This window comes from Labeo rohita, chromosome 3 (genome assembly GCF_022985175.1).
Source record: "Labeo rohita strain BAU-BD-2019 chromosome 3, IGBB_LRoh.1.0, whole genome shotgun sequence".
NCBI classification, from domain to species: Eukaryota; Metazoa; Chordata; class Actinopteri; order Cypriniformes; family Cyprinidae; genus Labeo; species Labeo rohita.
In genome coordinates this window covers 24,447,875-24,471,825 of record NC_066871.1, presented here as the reverse complement: position 1 = coordinate 24,471,825, position 23,951 = coordinate 24,447,875, and the positions used below count along the sequence as shown (strand labels likewise).

Below are 23,951 nucleotides of genomic sequence, written 5' to 3'. Positions count from 1 at the left end.
GATATTTCTTAAAGGATTAGTTCACTTCCAGAATAAAAAATTCCTGATAATTTACTCACCCCCATGTCATCCAAGATGTTCATGTCTTTCTTTCTTCGCTTGAAAAGAAATTAAGGTTTTTGAGGAAGACATTCCAGGATTTTTCTCAATATAGTGGACTTCAATGGTGATCAACGGATTGAAAGTCCAAACTGCAGTTTCAATGCAGCTTCAAAGGCATAAGCCAAGGCATAAGGCTCTTATATAGCGAAACGATTGGTGATATTTTTTTTTTTTTTTTTTTTTTTTTTTTAGGTTAAAAATGAATATACGTTTTAACAACACTGGTGGTGGTTAAGGAGAGACCCCCCCATATGGTTGAAAACACTTTGGGTGTACAGCAATACACATTAAAGTGCTATAAAATGCCTCATTCATTCACAAAAGCTCATCTAGCACTAGCTTTCCGATACACGATTTCCGACTTTGCACATTACATAATCACAGTGGCAATGTCACATGAGGTTAGTTCAAAAAGGTAGGGTAGGACAAAAAAACTCATTTTCTCCTCCAACTTCAAAATCGTCCAACATCATCGTTTTACCTTTTTTTTGTAAAGGCCGTTTGACTTGCTTTGCTCATTCACTTTGCAAACACTGGGCCGGTGCTTCCGCCTATGTCACATTTGACCTTTCCAACGTGATTACATAATGCAAGACAAGCATTTGTGGTTTAAAAGACCCTTATTCCTCGGCTGGGATCATGTAGAGCCCTTTGAAGCTGCACTGAAACTGCAATTTGGACCTTCAACCTGTTGATCCCCATTGAAGTCCACTATATAGAGAAAAATCCTGGAATGTTTTCCTCAAAAACCTTAATTTATTTTCGACTGAAGAAGGACAGACAGGAACATCGTAGATGACATAGGGGTGAAAATGTTCAGGAAATTTTTACTCTGGAAGTGAATTAATCGTTTAATTACATTTCAAACAAAATTTGATCAGTTTGTATTTTTCTACGCTAACAAAAAGTCCAGAGCTTTACATTTTCCCATCTTAAAGAGTCCTTAAATCGCTCACACTTGCTAGAGAGGGAACTCTCACTCCATTGATGCTGATGTGATAAGCAAACTTTCCAAAAAAATTTAAAATAAATAAAATATACAGCTCATCACTCTAGTCAAAGTACTTGTAATGCCAGCAGTGTTTCCAGTAATGCATTGTGTCTTTGATAGTAATTTTCAGGATCAGGTTTACGCTTTAATGAGTCATAAATCGATTTGAGCCGTTTGTCTCATACCCTTGCGTAAATGAGTGGGTGGGTATGTGTTCTTGTGTCCCTTGCCAGGCTCTAGAGGGGGTGGAGAATCCCCTTAAAGGGTCAGTGTGGGTGTGACCTTACAGTAAGTGATCACAGCTGAGGGCTGGACTAAGGAGGGAAAGGGAAGACCTGACGGACGGGCTTCACGAGGAGCTGTGGTCACACACACTCTTCCTTACCACCTTCACACTCCCACACATCTTGGAGAGAGAGCCTGCTTCCACTGACTGGCCGAGCTCCCGGAGTAGACGGGAGGGAAAGTTTGAGGCATTACAGCAAACCTAGAGAGTAGTGAGTAGTACAGGTGCCTTGAAAGAAAGGCTAACTTCGAAATAGCCAAGAAGATTTGCCGAAGGTTGTTGCCTGCAAGTTGGAGTTGTTCCGCCCTGATCGTTGGGTGTCTTCTGTCATTCAAGTCTTTTTTTAGTACTTTATTTTTACCTCAGGACTGCGTTCTTGCACACCGGGCAACGAGTGTGCATGCTTCAGCCCTCTCTGTCTGCAAGTAAGCTTGTGCGTGTTTCATCGGACTCTACTTGAAACCGAGCCATGGCCGACACAGATTTCAAACTGGAGCGCGCCGTCTTCGCCGAAGTCTCTGATGATGACGATGAAGAGGTCGCCTTGGTGCCCGCTGCCAGCAAACCTGCCACGACCTCCAAGGTGTTCAAGTCAAAACGAGGTGACGACGATGATGACGACGACTCAGAAGAGGTGGACCTGGTGTTGGGTCCGGGACTTGACGGAGGCGGCAGCGGTGAGGCCCAGAAGTCTGATGCCCAGGCGACCGGCATGATGGTCCTGGCACTCCTAGACAAAATCATAGGTGTGGTGGATCAGATCCAGCAGACTCAGACAGGCCTCGAAGCCAAACAGGAGACCATGGAGAAGAACATGAGCAGCATCCAGACCGAGCTGGCGAAGCTGGCGAAGAGTCACGTCGGAACGGCCGGGACGGTCAACAAGCTCCTGGACAAGGTGCGGAAGGTGAACGTCAACGTGAAGAGCGTACGCACAGACCTGGAGAAGCAAGCGGGACAGATCAAAAAACTGGAGAACAATGAGCATGAGCTCCTCAAGAGGAAGAACTTCAAAGTGCTCATCTTCCAGGTGAGTAATGGGTGTTTGACAGAGCAGCTGATTGCAAAGTCTTTGATGTCCAAGCCTGGCATTCCATCTCATTCATTTGTCCTAACCAGTGATACTAATTAGTCTTTTAGCTCGTACTTAATTCAAAAGCAACTCAAAGGAACCCTCAAGGAATCCTTACTCAACTGCATGGCTCACTTCTTGCAGGGTTCAAACCTCCAGTAGTTAGGTTATATCATTCCCAGCTCTAACCAGTGGGCTACACTCTTAAAAACAAAGGTTCCCCAGAGAACCTTTCAGTGAACAATTCTTAAAAGAACCATTTTGAAGAACATGCTTTTTCAACTATAAAGAACCTTTTCTGCATTTGAAAGTTTCCATGGATCTTCAAGGTTCTTCATAGAACCACTGATGCCAATAAAGAATCTTTATTTTTAAGAGAGTCAGCCACATTCTGATTGATTAAAGCTAATTCTGGCTGGCTAATTCACCCTGGTTATGAAAGGTTTTTTTTTCTTTTTAGAACAAATCAGAGTGTTTAAATAGTCATAGTAATGATGGAAACCTGTAGACATTTGGGTAAAAATGAAGTTTGATCATATCATTAAGATTGGAGATACCACCTGGAGAAACCACCTGTAAATATATAAATCCAATTTCAAGCTATTACTAGGTGTGTTTTAGGTGAAAAAAACAAAAACAGAAACATTTTGTTTCATCAGTGATATATTTCTTAAATCTATGACCTTAATCTTGACCTTAAATTGTTACCTTGGAGCTAGCTTTTTATAATGCAATCAAACATTTCAGTTGCTATGATAGGTTTACAAATCTACTTATATAATTAATGTACTAAACTAATATAATGTGCTATACTAATAGAATTGATAAGCAAGATCATGTTTTGCTAGGGTCTGCTGCGTGAGCATGTATTTGTAGTCTTCCTTCCCAGGTCTGTTTTGGAGTACAGATGGATTCCTCTGCAGGGCTTGGCCTTGAATTCCCCACTCAGTATCATAAAGTGTCAGTCCACTCCTAAGTGAACCTTCAAAGGTTCCTGTCTAACCTCACAATCTCTGAACAATGCTATATTAGCACATACCATGAGTGTACTGCAAATACTGCATGTATGTCAAAAATGAGCCTTTTTGAAAAATTTTTAGTCTTTGCAGTTGGCTGAAGTCTGTCATCTTATCTGTCTATCTATCTATCGTTCTGTCGGTTTATCGTTCTATCGTTCTATCTATTGTTCATTCATTCTATCGATGGTTCTATCTATCATCTATCTATTTATCTATGTATCTATCTATCTATCTATCATTCTATCGTTCCATCTATCTATCTATCTATCATCTATCTATATCTATTGTTCATTCATTCTATCAATGGTTCTATCTATCTATCTATCTGTCTGTCTATCTATCGATCTATCTATCTAACGTTCTATCTATCATCTATCCATCTATCTGTCTATCTATATCTATTGTTCATTCATTCTATCAATGGTTCTATCTATCTATCTATCTGTCTATCTATCTATCTATCTATCTGTCTATCTGTCTGTCTATCTATCGATCGATCTATCTATCTAACGTTCTATCTATCATCTATCCATCTGTCTGTCTATCTATATCTATTGTTCATTCATTCTGTCAATGGTTCTATCTATCTATCTATCTATCTATCTATCTATCTATCTATCTATCTATCTATCTATCTATCTATCTAAAGTTCTATCTATCTATCTATCTATCTATCTATCTCTATTGTTCATTCATTCTATCAATGGTTCTATCTGTCTGTCTATCTATCTATCTATCTATCTATCTATCTATCTATCTATCTATCTATCTATCTATCTATCTCTATTGTTCATTCATTCTGTCAATGGTTCTATCTGTCTATCTATCTATCTATCTAACGTTCTATCGCTCTATCATCTATCTATCTATCTATCTATCTAACGTTCTATCTATCTATCTCTATTGTTCATTCATTCTGTCAATGGTTCTATCTGTCTATCTATCTATCTATCTATCTATCTATCTATCTATCTATCTATCTAACGTTCTATCGCTCTATCATCTATCTATCTATCTATCTATCTATCTATCTAACGTTTTATCTATCTATGTCTATTGTTCATTCATTCTATCGATGGTTCTATTTATCTATCTATCTACCTATCTCTCTGTGTATCGTTCTATCTGTCGTTCTGCCTATCGTTCTATCGATACATCATGTATGTGTCACGGGATGTTAGAGTAACATTTAGTACGTATTTTTGTAATAAATTATACCCAAAATTAGGCGATCAGTAAGAATTTTTAATGTTTTTGGGGAAAAAAAAGTCTCTTATGCTCAGCAAGGCTGCCTTTATTTTACCAAAATATAGTAAGAATAGTAATACTGTGAAATATTATTGCAATTTAAACAACTATTTGAATTTATTTTAAAATGTAATTTATTCCTGTGATGTAAAGCTGAATTTTCAGCATCATTACGCCATCCTTCATTGTCACATGATCCTTCAGAAATCATTCTAATATTCTGATTTGTTGCTCAAGAAACATTTCTTCCAGCGTTTGTTTGAAATGCTAATATTTAGTAACAATGCAAAAGTTTTTTTTTTTTTTTTTTTTTTTGTCACTTTTGATCAGTTTATTGCATTCTTATGGAATGAAGACTTTGAGAGTCTATTTGAATTAAGATGTTTATAAGGCGTAATTGTGTTTGTTCACAAATATGATGCTTAAAATAGATTGCAGTGCTTTTCAGATGAAGCACTCTTTCACAGATGTCTTAGCAACGTAGATGTGTTTTCTGGGAAATAAGGTAATTGTACACTGCCTGCACAAAGAGAAGGCCTATACGTTTTCCTTAATGTGTCTCTGAGACAGTTGGCTGTGACAGATAGTTGGCTGACGTTAAACGTATAAGATGAAGACATAAGAGACAAGATTTATATCTATATCTTTTGCATAACTAAATAAATAGGTAAAAAATTTTACAAAACTGTCACTAGGGCAGTACCTTTTCAAAAGGTATTAATATGTAACATTTAGGGCTAAATAAGGCACAGTGATGTGCCTTTTGGCTTTTGCACCTTATGGTACCTCCCGAGTGATCCTTTCTCTTTTAAAAGAGAATGGTTCACTTACACTATTTATTATGACTCAACTTACCGTACTTCTATATGCAACTTGGATAATGCAGTTCACCTCCATGCAGGCTTTGTGATGCAAAGAATGATGAGGAAAAATAATGTGAACATCTGAAATAAGTGTGCAAAAGTTCACCGGTGTTTGGTTTCTCTAAAAATATCACCAAACACTTCATATGTAGAAAGCATATTCTTTCTTTGGTGTTTTGCTAAAATACAAGATCAGTGTGTCGGGTGTAGGATTTCGCGCAGTTGTAAAGAGAGTCTTGTGCAAGCGAGCTGGACTGTGTTGGAGTCAGATTAAGTGTGTTTAGAGCGTGCTGGATCGCAGTGTGGATGGATGGAGACTCACTCTGAGACCCCCATCCCCCCTCAAACTCTCTCTTACAGTCTAATTATAGTGCAGAATGCGGTAATGTCTGCAAGGCTACCATAATGACACTACCGTCAGTCCAGAGGGAAAGAGAATCCTTCGGTTTTAGAAGCACCGCCTGACTTTTGCGGTTTGTCTTTTCTCACAGTTCACAATATACAATAATATACAGCCATATCGCACAGCTATGAGTATGATATTGCATTTATATAGCAGTTCAACGGCACACGCATGTAAATACGTAAGAAACAACAACAGAGTCTTTAAAAACCCTTTTTTGATTTAGAACTACTTCTTTACACCACAAATTCAAATCTCAGTTTGACAGCTGAGCCCAAGCTCAAGCCCAACTTTATAAATAAACTGTTAAATTACCATTTTACAGTATTAAATACAACAAATTACCTCTATCAGCCATTGTCACCTATCACTATAGCTGTGTGATTGACAGTGCAGGATGGTACATTAAATATGTTTGCCGTTATATAATTGTGTTTAATGACTCTTTTAAATCCACAGATGTAATTTTGAGCCAGTAATGATGTTATTATTCCTTTCTGTCGGTGATCTGACATTATTGCGCCGGAGCAGGGGCGTCTAATGTGCATGTAACATGTAGACAGGCTGAGGTTCAGTGTGTTCCAGCACTTTGCTGTTGTTTACCCTACACCAGCGTTACTGCATTTAGCCCCACTAACGAGTCATTTCCTTCCAGCGCTGCTCTGAGGGGCTGCAGGGGGGAAAACAGTGGTGATGTAATTGGCCTCTAATGTTTTTAATGCACATGGAACTGAGTGATGGGAGATGACAGGAGTGAGTGAGGTCATTTGTTGGTATATTTATGAAATGTTGTTCTGTTTGCTGTTTCCCATCATTTCTCTGGGCAGATGTTGCCTAATGAGGTTCATTATAGTCTGTTAGGGATAATCAGAGAAGATGCACCAGAGGGATCACATAGAAAGAACGCTTTCTGTTTATCTCTCATGGGAATGAGCATACATTAGCTGTGTGAAAAACATGGGCGCTGTAGATATACGCAATTCATTCAATTTCCTGCATGCATAATTAGATATGCATATTTGTTTACCACTAGGCAAATGTGCACATATACATTCAGTGGGGTGCAAAAGTCTGAAACCACATATGAAAATGCTTCTTTACTGCATTTTTTTTCTAAATCATTATAAAACAACTGCTAATTATATTACTAGAATATCAACACTGAATTTGGAAATCAAATACAATCATCATTTTTGTGCATGCACCCAAGCTACATGAACGCCACAAATTTGTGTAATCTGATGATTATGTTATGCTGCATGACTTGAGATGATCCAAAGAGCATCTGGTTTCAATGTTAAATGTATTTATTTATTCATTAATTTATATATCAATAATTACTGTAATATTATAGATTATTGTTTTTACTACAGTAACATTATTTCTAGGTGGTAAAAGTAGATTTTCACAGTGATCAAAGACTTTTGAATGAGTTGGACACTGTATGCTCTAAGTATGTGGACGAATCTGAATACCCTGTTTGAAAAGGAAATGACGTGTACTGTGAACCCCTAAAAGAAATATATGAGATTGGAGAAAAAAAAAACATGTGACCCTGAATCACAAAAGCAGATTTAAGTAGCAGGGGTATATTTGTAGCAATAGCCAAAAATACATTGTATGGGTCAAAATTGATTTTTCTTTTATGCCAAAAATCATTAGGATATTAAAAGTAAGGATCATGTTCCATAAAGATATTTTGTAAATTTCCTACCATATAGGTATCAAAACCTTCATTTTTGATTGGTAATATGCATGGCTTTCTCAATATTTTTATTTTTTTTTTTTTTTTTTTGCACCCTCAGATTCCAGATTTTCAAATAGTTGTATCTCGCCAAATATTGTCCTATCCTAACAAACCATACATCAATGGAAAGCTTATATATTCAAGTTTCAGCTGATGTATAAATGTCAATTTCACAAAATTGACCCTTATGACTGATTTTGTGGTCCACGGTAACATATTTCAGTGCTTTCTCTTGCAGTTATATCGCTGGGTACTTATAATATATTTAATAGCAGGCATCAGGTAGCCACTATTAATATGCGCAGCATTGAAATCGCTTTTGAATGCGTGTTCACTTTTTACTTTCACTTTCGAGATTCACATCACACATACTCTGTGTATACTACTGCAGTACTTACCACACATTTTACATGAATAGATGTTTGTCAGTGGTGCTCGGGATCTGCAAATCATTCGCCATCGTCCGATAAGTCATCTCTCCTTACGTCTGGTTATGTGGTATTAGTGAAATTTTATGTACTCTAATATAACAGGCTACTGCTAGCAAGCGACTAACCATGTCCCTTTAGTGGCTCTGTACAACGCGTTATTCGTTTTCGGTGCCTTACCAAATAGAGGGTTTGCACTTCACGGTTTGGTCAGTTATCTGGATGTAAACAACAGCATGGTTTGCATGGTAAATGTACTACTGAATAGGCTGTTCTGCTAATTTATGCTGTCAAACCACAGGAAAAAAAAAAAAAAAAACGTGTGGAAGCTGCTAAATCATACAGAGAAGGACTTAGTAAGCAAGAAAGGGTTCAGTGTATATATAGTATTAGCAGTATTATAGTTAATAGTTGGTAAAAATACGTACAAGCAGTATTAAGATATTAGCCTAATATTTCACCTAGTGCTCAATAATGACAATAATTTCAATAGCAATAATCAGCAAAATATGCAAGTTTCATTCAATTCAGTCAGCGTAGCACAACTGTTTTCAACACTGGTAATAAAAATAAATGTTTCTTGAGCAAATCAGCATATTAGACTGATTTCTGAAGCATCACGTGACACTAAAGACTGGAGTAATGATGCTGAAAATTCAGCTTTGCTTCACATAAATAAGTTATACTTGAAAATATATTCAAATCGAAAAAGGTTTTAAATTGTAATAATATTTCTCAATGAATGTATGCATGTGTGCATGTGCATATATGTTTGTGTGTGTGGATTGAATTGCTCATGAAGTCTCAGTTTCAGTCTTCTCTGTTGGAATGTCCACTGAGGCTGCAGGTTACACTACTGGCATTTATCAGATATCTAATCACAGACCTCTGAGACCTACATAAATTACCCCTGTAAAACTGGACTCTCGTAGGTGGCAAGTGTGTGAGAGAGAGAGAGCGAGAGTACACACATAAATATTTCATATGCTATAAATAAATGGACATTTTAATTGATTTATTCAGAACTGACATTAACATCATTATTCTCAGAAGGTATCACTGGTATCTGTTAGTACCAGAACAGTCCATGAACAGCTCCATGAAGTTCCTTTTAATTTATTGGTTGAAATATCCATTGACCTCTGACCTCCCTGTTGAAAAAAAAACAACATATGCTGGTTAGGTATGTTTTGAAGCTTGGCTGCTGGTTTGAACTGGTCCTAAGCAACTAGCTCCTGCTCAGGACCAGCTTAAACCAGCTCAAACCAGCAGCCATGCTTCAAAACATACCTAACCAGCATATGCTGCATTTTTCAACAGGGCTCTTGGTAATTTCAGTACTGGTGCCTCATTTGAAGACATTTTCATTGCATTATTAGAAATGATTTGCTTTTGCAGCTGTGCACCTGCAGTTTACCTACTATTTTAGGGATGCACATTATCTGAATGGTATTAAATTCCTCGTGCACACAGACAAGGATACTGTGACAGCCGTGTCATTTCTACAGCAGTCTGATAAGAAAAGGCTGAATGCTAAGTGGCGCTGCTGGAGGTGTTTGCTGGGTGGATGATGATGAGATGTGGCTGTGACTTATGGGGGTTTGCGTGATCTCCAACATTATGGTTGGCCTCTGCTCTATTTTTGCACTGAATTCAGGGTATCATGTTTACCCAGACAGCAGTGTGTGTTCGGTGTGAGCGCGTGTGCGTAGGTATACTGTGTATTGCGTGTTAGCCCAGGCCAGAATGCAATGTTTGATGAATGGGCTGAGAAAATAATGAGGCATGAGTTGCTACCAGTATGTTGTGTATGCATGTGTTTTATAAAGCATCAGAAGAAGTGGTTACTTTAACTTATTATTTAAAACATGTTATGTAATATGTCAAATATGAGATACAGAACATCTGCATTTGAATTAGTGCATTCTTTCATATCGCTTACATGGGGCAGGGCTGCAGATGAATATGGAGCAACATTTGATACGATGGTGCATAGCCAGACACAGCAACACACATCTGAAGTTAAAATTCACCTTTACTTATAATAAACCAGAACTAGGAGTCATTCAATTTCAGTTGTACAGAGTGTTGTCCACTTCAGTTCAACATCTGTCACTCTTTTAGATGCAGTGCTGTTTAAACTCATGTTCTTGTGTGTTCATAGCACTGGATAATAAAAGCATATTTGGATTGTCAGGAGCACCGTGGTTGCAGCAAATGCAGTGATTATAATACAAATAAAACTTAATGTAATCAGTATTCTCTTTATTAAAGCTAAGTATGAATCTCATCAAGTTAGTGTTTTTAATCATTTTACATTTATTTCAAAATAATAACTCAAGGAAATAACAATTTAAGCAATATATATTATTTGTGAACTTACGTTCAACTATTCTTTTTAATAGTTAACATCTAACTATTTTTTAATTTTTCAGATCATCAATCATCAAAGCTAGGTAAATACTGGACACAGGTAAACATTGGACTTCAAATTTCTCCAAGCTTGTTACTCACTAAAAACTCCCACAGATCATGATTTTAGACCATTTTAAGTCTTGTTTTGACATAACAAAGTGGTTATATCTAAGCGTGTTAGTACTTTTTTAAATTAGTCGTCCCATTAACTCTAGCATATTGTTCATTCAGACTGATTCGGGAACACGCACGAATACAAGAGGCGGGATTTATTGCATGAAGCAATCACAGCTGATCATAACCAGTCATATCCAATCATATCGCGTTGGAGGCATTGCCTCCTCTCATGTAACTTTCCCCCATTCTCTTTTCACAAGACTGTGATGACACATTTCAATGGTCATCATAATCACAAATCCTTGAAAAGTTTTTCATGTTTTAGTTTTAATTTTTTTTTTTTTTTTTTTTATATTTGTACTTTTATAACACCATACTTAGTATTATTTCACCTTTTCATGAAGTTACAAAAACTAGTTAACGCTAATGTGAGGGTGTTTTTAACGCAGCGTCTATGGGAGGGACGGTAAATTTGACATTGTTCTCTCTTTTGACTACCGACATCAGTCTCTCACAGTTTTTTAGGGGGTCTGTTAAAACTCAATGAGCTGTAACTTTACTTTCTGGTGTAGCTGTGGAACAATGTTTCTTTAGAAAAACGAGTGATATGCTTTTTGATGTTATATTATGTAATATTTGCGTTGTTTTATTTTTGTACTATGAATTTTTATCTCCTCTAGTGTTGAGGAGGCACTGCCTCCCTTGCCTCCTGAGAGGAAACGCCCCTAACAAATATATATATATACATTGTAAATGTCTTTATTGTCACTTTTAAAAGAAGCCCTATGTATGAGGCTAATAGGTGAAAAGCCTTTACCTCTTTGACATTATAAAGCCTTCAGATACATAAAAACACCAGATGACTCCCGTTTCAACCGCAGTAGTTTAATATAGCCTTCAGCAGATGAGAGACAGATTCAATAGTGTGTGTTGTTGTGCCTGTTTAATGAATTTAATAAAGGCATCTTTGAGCCTTGAAAAAACTAGTGCATGTGCACTTGTGGTTCTGGTGTCCCTGACTGGCACGACACAGATCTTGTCTCTTATGCAAGATAGAGATCGTATTTTTGTAATAGCTGTTATAAAACCAATACTAAAGTCATGATTAAAGTTATTCATGGTTGTTTCAGGTTCTCAGTAGGAGCTCCGCTGTACAGCTGCTGCTCAGTGCCTCAACCTTAACATGCCTTTCAACATCATGCCTCACACACACACACACACACACACACACAGCTGTTATCTACTCATCACTGGCTGAGTTAGTTTAGCTGTATATGTCATGCAACGACAGCACCAAATGTTTTTGCGGCTGTCTTGGTAACGGTTGTCATGGTGCCATAGTCCACAGATAACTTAATCTGGGTAATTGTTTGCCTCTTTTAGGGGGTTAGATGGGGATCCTTCTATATATACAGTATGGACTGACATTCTTTTTAGTCCAGAGCTTGTGAGCAGGAGTTTGAGGGTATTACATGGTTCCAGACACACTGGCAGCAGCATTAATGTGGTGTTTATGGTTACTGTATTTGCACTATTGTTCTTGCCAGTGCTACATAATTGCAACCAGGATCCAAAACAAACTTTCTGAGTGAATCAAGAACTTTGTATATCAGTCAGACGTTTTTTGTTTAAGTTTCTTCTGCTGACTAAGCCTGCACTTGATCCGAAGTACAGCAGAAACAGTACAATTTTGAAATACTTTTACTATTTAAAAATTATGTTTTCTGTTTGAATATACTTTAAAAGGTAATTTATTCTGGTGATTTCAAAGCTGAATTTTTAGCATCATTACTCCAGTCAAATGATTTATTAAAAATGTTAACATTATAAGTGTCTTTATAATCACTTTTTAATCAATTTAAAGTATCTTGTTAAATAAAAGTATTTTTTAAAAAAAAATATATATATACTGACTCTAAGCTTTTAAATGGAATAGTTTATAATGTTACAAAAGTTTTTTATTTCAGATAAATGCTGGTGTTTGGACCTTTCAATTCATCAAAGAATCCTGAAAAAAACAAGTATTCATGTGTTTTAAATATTGATGATGATGATGATGATAATAATAATAGTAATCATTATCATCAATGTTTCTTGAACAGCAAATCAGCATACTAGAATGATTTCTGAAGGATCATGTGACACTGAAGACTGGAGTAATGATGCTGAAAATGTAGCTTTGATCACAGGAATAAATTACATTTTAAAATATATTCAAATAGAAAGCAGTTATTTTAAATAGTAAAAATGCTTTTGATGTATTTTGGATCAGATAAATGCAGGCTTGGTGAGCAGAAGAAAAAATGACAAAAGATTACTGTTTAAAAACCTTTGACTGGTGGTGTATATGTAATTACAAGAGTTTTAAAAAAGTATTTATTTTTTGTAACACTGAAATTATGTAGTCACATTTTAGTAGAAAACAGTGTAAGTCATTGTGTTATATTGGACACTGCAACTGTCACAAAAATATAAAAACAAATTGTGATTTTGCTGCACTTTTGCTTTGGTCAACTAAAAAGTGTAGCCACAGTGAAAGTTTAAACATCCTGGAAAAACTTCCACTAAGAAATAGTTGTTTAAATCATGTTTTAAGACACCAGCCAACTGGCAAACAATTTATTTACTCACCAAAGCCAGACCTTACTGGCATTTGGGGATTGGTAAGTGTTAATTTTAGACTGGTTTTGGCCTTGCACTCAGTGACTCAACTCTAGGCATTGTTACAATTGCAATAAATGAAACTGTTATATTTACAAGAATCTGTCTAAAAGTGGACTTTTTTTTGGCACTTTTAGTTTTAGTATTAAGTAAAATGTCGCTTGGTTGACGCATGGAAATAATTTGGAAAAGTTCTCTTTATTTCTCTTTATTTATTTATTTTTTAAAGGGACAATGCACAATAATTAACATAAGTAAACAATTTACTATGCAAATGTGCCAGATTTAGCCATTCAGGCGAATTTTCATCTGCAGTCCCTGACAGGTTGATGGTAAAAACCGAAATCCACAAGTACACAGAAAACATATATTCTTGCAAACGGTCACAGACCAAAGAGGAGAAGAGGAAAAAATGCAGATAAAAAAAGGAAGCAAGCAACCACTACTTAAAATTATGAAGACATGTTTGATTATCCAATATCCACCCTTTTATCGATTCAGAGAAAGAAGCAAGAGATGTAATATTTCTTAGTTTTATATGTATAGAACGAAGTATAGTTGCTAAAGTGTCATTTTAATAATAATATTTGCAGTGTTGAGGAAAGTTACTTTTAAAAGTAATGCATTACAATATTGCGTTACTCCATTAAAAAAAAAAACTAATTGCATTACTTAGTTACTTTTTATGGAAAGTAATGCATTATGTTACTTTTACCTGGGCTGGGCTTGCTTATTTGTTTTTTAATAACAAAAAGTTATATTTCTGGCAACTGTAAGAGCCCTTTCACACCAAATAAGGCTGAAGGAAAAGCACTTACTCCCACTTTCACTCAACATGGGGGTGTCAGCGAGAAAAATAAAGTAACTTGTGTTTATTTATTTGAAGTCAGATATTTTGTTGTGAATTTACTAGTTACTTGAAAAAAAGTAATCTGATTACGTAACTTGCGTTACTTGCAATGTGTTACCCCCAACACTAAACGTGAATCGACTGCAAAATACACAATCCATATGGTATTTTCTAATTTCCGTATTACTCACCAGCTGGAATTTGTTGTCGCCCCACAAATTATTATATAAAAAGGACTTTTCCAGTTATGTGATTTTTACATTCTCAGTAGTTCTGTGCGTGTTTACACTGAGTTCTCTCTGTTAGCTTTAGCTGTTTGGATTAAGTGTTCGAGGAGTATGTGCACATTTCCAGCATTGTGCAACACCTCAGACCTCTCTGCTCCTGTATATTCTGGCTCGTGCTGGAGTTTTAGAGTGTTTATTAAACCCAGGTTCACATGAGGACTAACTTTTTTGCATCAAAAACCGGAAATGATTTGTTTTGACATTGCAAGTGACTGTGAGTCAACAGTAGCCGCTGAACTGGCGTCGCCAAAGTCAGCCAAGACATAAAGTAAAGCTCACATCTAACACTACACAGTTTATCTGGGGGTTTTATTAGCTGTCTGTTATGTCTCTCTCTCTCTCACACACACACACACATACACACAGCACAATACCTGCAGGTATTCAGTTCAGTGCTTGTCTATGAGAAACGTTGAGTCAGTCAGTGGATGCGGTTACTATGGTGACAGCATCAAGTATGTACTGGTGAGGGTGCAGAACGGAATAGTGATACAGTTATAGGTGGTTAAGGAGTGAATGAATGAAAACCGTTTAGGGAATGAGATGAGTGGAATGCAAAGAGAGGAAAGGCCCGACTAAAATAAACACATACACACATCTTCAGCCTTCACAAACCACATAAGGAAACCCATGCAAGTCTACAAGGATTTTCGTTGCCACGGGGCCAGAGAAAAACAGATTCAGAGATAACAGAATTATTTGTAAAAATAAGGAGATCCCAGCATAGTGTCAATTCTTCTTTTGACCACCAGAGGGTGTGTTATACTTTTGGATACAGCCATTATGATCAAGAAAAGGAATAAGGCAGCTGTCTTTATTTTGGCACATGCTTAAATAACATAATATGACAACTTACAAGCTGAGCATTGAGCTGAAACCATCACTGTGCTTCGCCTGCTCAAAATAGCATCTGTTTTATAGATAGAGCACATTCGTCTTTTTTTAAGTATGGATATTTTAAAGTATTTTTAAACTTACATATTGTGTTGATACATATCTGCTGACGTTCCCTTTTATTTGATGTAAAGATACGTTGGCTTGTCCCACTCAGATGTGGACGACTTTGTATTTTTGTGTGTGTGGGCTTGAATGAGTGTACTTCTGTGCAAACAGTTCTCCAGGGGAATTCTGGGATGCTTTATTTCTGGGTAATAAATCTCTTTGGATTGCTCACACGGTCCTAGTTGAATGTGCAAGAGAGACTGTGTCAGAGTTTGTATCATCTCAGTCTTTCATTGGACTTTGGTTCTTTGCTTAATAGGCTTAATAGGCTGTTTACTAGCTACTACCCCTAAATGCATTTGGATACGTTAGCCACACAACGATAAAATATTTATTTCAAGCACATAAATATTCTTTTTGTTAGTTTTATTATGCGTTCTAAAACTTTGTATGGACCAGATCATTGTGTGTGTGCGTATTTGTTCAAAATATATAATATATATTGTTTAAAGTTTGTATATATATTAGATTTTGTTCAAATTTGTAAATTATATATATATATATTGTTTTCTCATTTGAAACCAAACTAACTTTGCAAGAGCTTTCAAAGTGTTTACATGTGAAACAGCTCATTCACAGTGCCCTCTAGAGGGAGTGCTGTACTTGTCTGTGGGCTTGATATAATTTTAGTAATGGCATATATTTAAAATTAATCACATTGACATTTTCTCATTCAAGTTGCATAGAAATCAGTTCATTATCTTACTACAAAGCTCCTCCACCCGTGTAATCATGCTGATTATCTTTCCCAGTGCTTAGACGAGTTATAGCATGTCCTGAATTCCAAATATTATTCTATCTGCATGATCTGCGAACAAGAACTGAATGACTCAATGGGATATTGAACAACAGGTTTAGGGGTAACAATATAGAGTGATTATAAGTCTTTGGACAGAATGAAGTCCGACGGGTTAAGAAGGCAAAATACAATCATTAAACTGTTATTAGATAGTTTCTCATGATGAAGTCAGCATTCAGAAGAGTGTACAGTCAGCTTTATCGCAAAAATACCCCACCAGGATGATCAAGAACAGGATACATTGAAATAAATAATGATATCCTGTCAATATATTTTGTTGTCCACCTTATTTTACAACATGAAAGTAAGCCATTTTCTGTGAATGTGAGAGACATCTGGTTTGTTAGCCGCTGTAGGAAGAAACCAAGTAATATAACTGCAAGAAGCGATTAGCGGGGTTCAAGCGCTTTAAGACATTTAGGCACATATGAAAAAAGACATAACTTAGCAAGCCTGTTAACACCAAATCAATGATTTAAAAAAAAATAAATAAAAAAACATTTTTGGCAAATCCAGGTAATTTACCATAGAAATATGTGTATATATATATATATATTTACATTTATGACTATTGTTGTGGCAGCTGTGGTTTTGTGAAGTTTTGTTTTTTTCTTTATGCTTCATAGGATTTTAGGTAAATTTGGACAGGCCCCTTTTCTAAACGATCCCATTATAGCTTACCAAAAGGTAAATTTCAATATTTTTTGATAATTATTGGACTAGAGAGTCCAGAGAATCGTACTTCAGTGTTTTTTTTGTTTTTTGTTTTTTGCTTTTTTTGTTGTTTTACAGATTGAGTGATATACCTAGGACTAGTTCTCAAAAGTATTTTTTTTTTCATCTTCCCAATCATTTAACAAACAATTTGATTGACAGCAGTAGTTCTAGAGGCAAAGTTGTCCAGAATGAGGAGTTCTATCGTACACTGTAAAAAATGCTGTGCCCATTTGCTCAATAAAATTGAGGCAACTATTTGCATGAGACTATTTTGAACTTATTTTATTCTTGTTTGTTCTACTAGAGTTAACATGTTTCCAACTTGAACTCTTAAATAATGGCAACTCAATTTTTTCAGCTGGCAACTCAGCTCAGTTTACGAAATATAGTTGTAAGTTCGCAAAATAAGCCATATTTTTATATTGTAAAGATGTATTTAATTTGTATTTAAATATTTCTAAATTTTTCTACAATAGTGTAATGAAACAGTAAACAGGTGTCTCAAAACAAACCATGTATTTACTTTACAATGTTACAGCAGTGCAAAAACACAAATTACAGAGCATCATTAACACTATGATATGAATATTCTGCGTATGTGCAGGAATTGCGCAATGTACAATCGTTTACGCCCTTGAAAAGTGTTATTTTTTTAAACAAGTATTGATATTCACTCTCCAAAGAATGCACTGGTTTGGTTCCGATCTGGGGATAACCTAGAACTGGTTCGCAAAAGTAGGTTTTTCAAAAAATGCGAAATACCCGGAAATTTCGCCAGGCTCACAATCGAATCGGAGGAATGCATTTTGTCCAGCGTGAGCTAACAACATAAGACACTTGAAGAAAGAAAAGTAGCTGAGAGCATTTTTTCAAATACATACTCTGAATTATCAGCAAAACTCAAATGAGAATCCAGAACTGAACCAAGATACTTAAAATTTTCCACAATTTCAACTTGCTGACTCTCAAGTGAAATTGGCTTTAATGTAGGCCTATTAAGGTAATAGGCCTACATTAAAATAATATGGTAAGACAGACCTGTTTGCAATATCAAGCAGCAAAACAAGCTGTTTTGAACAGCTAAAAATAGCTGGACACGGATGAGACCAAAAGCCTCACACATAAAATTTACAGCCGTGCCCGCGCCTGTTCTTCTTGGTATTCCACCAAGAAAAAAAAAAAAAAATCCAAAGCACTCATGCTAAAACAAAACAAAACAAGCTCTGCAATAATACTACAGTAACCATAATACTTACACACTTTCTTTGCCACTGTCTTACTGTTCTGATAAAAAACAAAAAAAACAAAAAAAAAAACAAGGACAAATATGTTACTGAAATATTGGGCTCATGAATCCCCCTAAGTATTGTAGACAGGAACAAAGTATGCTGAGTATGCTCTTATGAAACTATGAGTTCTATATTTAGATATTTGCACATGCTTGCTTTTTATATTCAGTACTTTTTGTCTGACAGTAATACTGAAAGTGAAACGTTCTCTGATTCACTGTAGTATGAAATGGTGCTATTAATGCCTAATTTAAATCTGGAAGTTTAAAAAATATTCTGATCTTTCTAGTCTAATCTTAGTTCCTTAATTTTTTTCATCTTTTCTCTCAGGACAAGGTGAAACCTGTGAAGGTCTCTAAGAAGCCAGTGGCTGCAGGAGAGGAAGGAGAGCTGGTGTTGAGTGAAGGAGGAGATGAAGAACATGGCTCCGAAGAGGAAGTTGAGGTTGAGGAGATCATAGAGGAATCTCGTGCCGAGCGCATCAAACGCAGTGGCCTCCAGAAGGTGGACAAGCTGAAGATGGCCTTCAGCAAAGAGCAGATGGAGAAAACCAGACAGAAAACCAAGGAGAACCTGGAGAAAACCCGAATGAGAACTAAAGAGAACCTGGAGAAGACACGTCAGAGAACCCGAGAGAACCTCGAGAAGACTAAGAAGAGCCTTGGCAAGAAGATGGGTAAAATAGGAACCAAGATGACGCCTAACACCGAACGTCGTGAGAAGATCCGTAGCTCCAGAGAGAAGATGAAGAAGTCACTGACGCCCGACCACACCATCTATGCCCGCTCGAAATCAACCACCTACCGCGTACCGCCCTTCACCTTCCACGTCAAGAAGGTCCGTGAGGGGGAGATTGAACCCACACCAGAACCTGAGGAAGAGGAGGAGCAGGTGGAGCAGAACGACGAGGTCCAGGAGGGTCTTGCAGAGCAGGAAGGAGGTCTAGTGTCAGGGGTGGAGGAAGGTGAACTGGTCAATCTTGATAGCTCAGAGATGGAGGCCTTCCTAGAAGCAGCTGATCAATCACGACTGGCGTTCCAGGAGACGGTGAGGCCAAGAGAGAAGGCCAGCCAGTAAGTCCAACATGATGAACCCTGGGAAAAGCTCAACATGGAAAAATAATGTGGAGGTCTGAAGATGAATAAGGCTAAAAGGATGTAGGGAACTGAGATGTGCTTGAGGACGGATTAGAGAGTAAACGAATGGAGTTGACTGGACCTTTGGCTGAACATTTTAGTTTGTTTTTTTGTTTTTTCTTATTATTTTCTCAACCCCAAGGTTGCATTTTTTGTTTTGTTTTGTTCGGTTGTCAATCTTTAAATTGACTAATGGTCAAGTGTATGATCAGATCCTTTTTAACATGAATATCAAGATTTAATCAACATTTAAAATCTTAAAAAACCAATGTATTATAGTATTTTCAGAAAAGATGGATGTGAGGCGGTTTGTGCTCCGCAAGAATATTTTCATAACACTCTCATGGCATTTAGCTCCCATTAGACATTTAATATGAACTTATTAATTTGTAATCAAATTTGTAACCAGGTTGCAGCCAGATATTGCCAATATATATTTATGTAAGTGCCTGTATTTAAAGAATATCTTGTGTTATTTGTACTATCATGTGATGTGATGGCTGCTGATTTCAACAGTATAAATTAATAGCAGGCCCTATGCATCTTACAGAACATCTGGGCTTTGATTTCATGCCATGAATGAACTATTGGAAGCTGTTGAAAGTGAAAACCTCAAGGTGCTAGAAAGTACGTTGTCTGACGGAAATATTGTTTTGAGGGAAAATAAACTGTAAAATATTCTAATTGAAGAGAAAATATAAAAAAAAGAAAGAAAGAATTACAAATAACTACTGCTGACTGAACTTTTTTCTGTTGAAGCTGAAGGTTTTAATAATGACGTGGATATGACGAGTTGTTTTGTGATCTAATCACTGGTTTGAACGTAATCCAAGCTCCAAAGGTTTTAAATGCTTCACTCTTTGACTCAGGCTTTATGTAAAAAAATTGCTTCAATTGACGTCTACAGACAGCATAATCTGATATTTGATCTATACATGTAAACAAGAAGCTCTTAGCAGTCACTGGAAAAGTTACTTTTCAGAATTCAGTTTTATTCATTCTGAGGTAAATTCATTTGACTGTTTACCTTGTTTGTACATATACACTTTTACATGCTCAAACTATTATCTTTCTCACACACACACACAAATAGAGTGTTAGGTGAACAGGGACCTACTCAATGGAAAAGTAGTACTGATATAATAGTCATTGTGTAGTCCAGCTCACTGAACTAAAGAGAAATACATCATAGTTCTATCCTGAGTATTCAACTCCATTACTGATCTTTCATTGTACTTTAAGTGTTTTCATGTCAAGTAGTTGGCCCACATTACTGCATGTAGCTTGAACAGACTAATTTTTACAAACAGTACACTCACTGAAAACACATTTTGTATCATGCTTTTTATGATCTGGTGTTATGAAAATATGACTGAATGAAGCTTCTTATGGGTTTATGGCTCTGCTATTGTCCTTGTGAAATGTGTGGCTGTATAAATGGATTTTAGGCTTAGGTTGCTTTTAATAAACAAATAAAAGTGTCCACCTTTGTGCTGTGAGACCTGATTCTCTTTCTTTCTTTCATTCTCTATCTACTGACCTGTTTACGGCTTTTAGACAGAGCAGAAGCTGCACACTGTAGATCATTAGCACCTGTGTTATTGCTCTGGTAAGCAAAAGTAGCATTGTGGTGAAGCAGACATGGGCCACAGACTGATAGTTTAATACAGATAAGCAAACATGACACACACAGCAATATAAAGCTGTATCATCAAGAAATCTGCAGTTCGATGTGAACGTCTTCTTTCAAAATCAGTGCTATTTCTAAAAATATTGCGGAATTCTTTCAGTATGTTATTATATGACAATAACGATATAACAGTCAATTAGGTTAGTATATGTGCAAATGTAGAACAGGGACATAGCAAAAACTAAACAAAAAGAGAGAGTAACCATGTATATTAGTACATCAAATCACATTTTCATGACCTCTGAAGATATATAACACCTGACATGTGAAATAATAGTCAGACAAATCTATTTTTCTTTAAAAAATTAAAGTTTCCATATGTGTTCTTTGTTGAATATCATATTTGATACATCAAGCTTTTATTGTTCATATAGTATGATATGAGAATATGGAGTTATATGACACCTCAAGGAGAAAAACACTTCAGTTTTATTCAGAGGCCCAAACTGAGTAAATATATACAATCTGGTGTTTATATGGTAAAAAGATGCAAGATGACATTCTAATAGCCTGTAATGTAAATCAGTGAGATCTTTATAGTAGACTACTCAAAGCGGACATTACGCACAGAGTTTTGTGTTAATCTTTAGAGTAGTATTACATCCTTCATATCTTCGAAAAGCCTTTAGTATTATCAGATTGATTAAAGACAGATACAGTTAACCGCTTCTATCCGAAAACAGTCAAGCTTCTGGAGGCATGTTGTGGGTGGAGCTAAAGAGAACAGAAATACTCAGTCATACTTCCAACTCGTTTTTTTGAGACTTTGGCCATGTTTAACATGAAAATTCAGCTCTTTAACAGTGTAAATATGTCAAAATGCATGAAATGACATTAGACTGCCTGTTTAAATAAAAATGCATAAATGTCACTCAAGTAAACCTATCAGTTAAGTAAACCTAAGGCGCTCTAGTCTAGTAAGCATTAATTTTTAAAATATTACAGACAATATAAAAGTTATGTGTGCAACGATTTTAAAGGGGTGGTTGAGTGTGATTTCACTTTTTTAACTTTAGTTAGTGTGTAATGTTGCTGTTTGAGCATAAACAATATCTACAAAGTTGCAAGGCTGAAAGTTCAGTGCAAACGGAGATATTGTCTTTTAAATGTATGGCAGTTTATTGCCTACAAAAATGGCTTGTAACGACTACAACGAGCTACTTTACGGGTTGGTGACATCATAAACCCAGATATTTACATAAACCCCGCCCCCGGGAACATGCAACAAAGGAGGCGAGGCAAGAGGAAGAAGAGCTGTTGCCATGTCATCAAAACTAGCGGCTTATGAAAAAAAATCTATTCATGTATGAATCGCGATTCTGTCTTCTAACGATCTAACGATCTAACGATCTATACATCTAACAATGTATTCACAAAGCAGCAGTTCTTAATGTTGTTTTTTAGCATCCCCTCTCTGAATACGTGGTATAATGAAGTGAACAAAGGACAGAGTTACTGATGTGGTTTGGAAATTCATCCACTCTTTCCTAATGTTTGGATCAGAAGGAAGGCAATGCAACAACTTGGCACTGTACAGTGTCTTCTTGTCTTCAAACTCATCTTTATCGTTTTGTTTCCATGTAGGCCTGCTTTCGCATCACGTTATTTACACTATGTGCGTGAATTGGTGGGCGGGGCTAAACAGGTGGTGATGTAGAAGCAGGCAGTGATCTTCTGCAGAGCCGGTGTTTAGACACACTATTACATCATAAAGTGGCACATTCCACAACTTGCCATTTTGGCAGATTGGCTTCAGCATAAGCTGTTTTAGACTAATGAGGAAGTTTTGAGTTCTGAAATTACAGGATGTTTTTATAGCACAATGACCTCCTATATGTCAAAATATCAAGGGAATTTCGTTTCTCGGTTCATGACCCCTTTAAAATTTACATATACAGTAGGCTTTATAGGATTAAATAGTAAAATCAAAGTGCAACTTTCAAAACTAAGAAACTTCTAACTATCTCCACCAGTCCAAAAAGAGCACTTATTGAAACTAAGCAGTTCATTTTCTTCATTTTCAGTGAGACATGTGCAACAGTGACTTCATGCTAATGCACAGCAAACAGACGGGTAACTGCAAGTGGGACACTGCAGGCAAACAGATTTAGTCGATGTCCGCATGAATGCCCCTTAAAGGTATAGTTCACCCAAAAATTTAAATTCTATCATTAATGACTCAGACTCATATCGTTCCAAACTCGTAAGATATTCGTTCATCTTCGCAACACAAATTAAGATTAATTGAGAGCTTTCTGACCCTGCATAGACAGAAACGCAACTGACACATTCAAGGCCCAGAAAGGTAGTGAGGACATTGTTAAAATAGTAACATTACCAACCAATGATATCACATGGATTACATGTAATTTTATGATGTCCTTACTAACTTTCTGGGTTTTGAACATGTCAGTTAGAAAACAACAAATACTAAAACATGTATGATTTGACTTTAAAGGATTTAATAATAAAAAAAGATTTGGTACAGATTTATAGCAAACTTTATTTATTACATATTGCAGGAAGTTAGTTATATAATGCAGTATTTCTCATATCTTAGGACCAGAAATTAATACATTTATAAGGTTTTAAAATCCCCCAAATACATTCTTATTAATGTAATGACGTACTACACTAAAAGTAAAAGCTTGTTTTCTAAAAATAGACGTCGTGTTTGGACACGTAACAAGGCATAATGCAATGCATTACTATACAGGCTGCTGGTTTTTAAAGATGTGACACAGACTGCTCTCTGTCTGTGCTGCTTTTGCCTCTGCCTCTCTCTCTGCTGCTCCCCTCATGTTCTCTGTCCTTGGTGGTGTCGTTTTG

At 36.4% G+C, this 23,951-nt stretch overlaps 1 protein-coding gene across 1 annotated transcript; it reads left to right on the top strand.

Annotated features, from left to right (window-relative positions):
• Positions 1-1,410: 1,410 nt before the first annotated feature.
• cavin1a (caveolae associated protein 1a) lies at positions 1,411-20,926 on the top strand. The gene is made up of 2 exons (XM_051097981.1): positions 1,411-2,409; positions 18,627-20,926. The coding sequence occupies exons 1-2, from the start codon at positions 1,849-1,851 to the stop codon at positions 19,371-19,373; spliced, it is 1,308 nt and encodes a 435-aa protein (XP_050953938.1). The 5' UTR covers positions 1,411-1,848; the 3' UTR covers positions 19,374-20,926.
• The last annotated feature ends 3,025 nt before the right edge of the window (positions 20,927-23,951 follow it).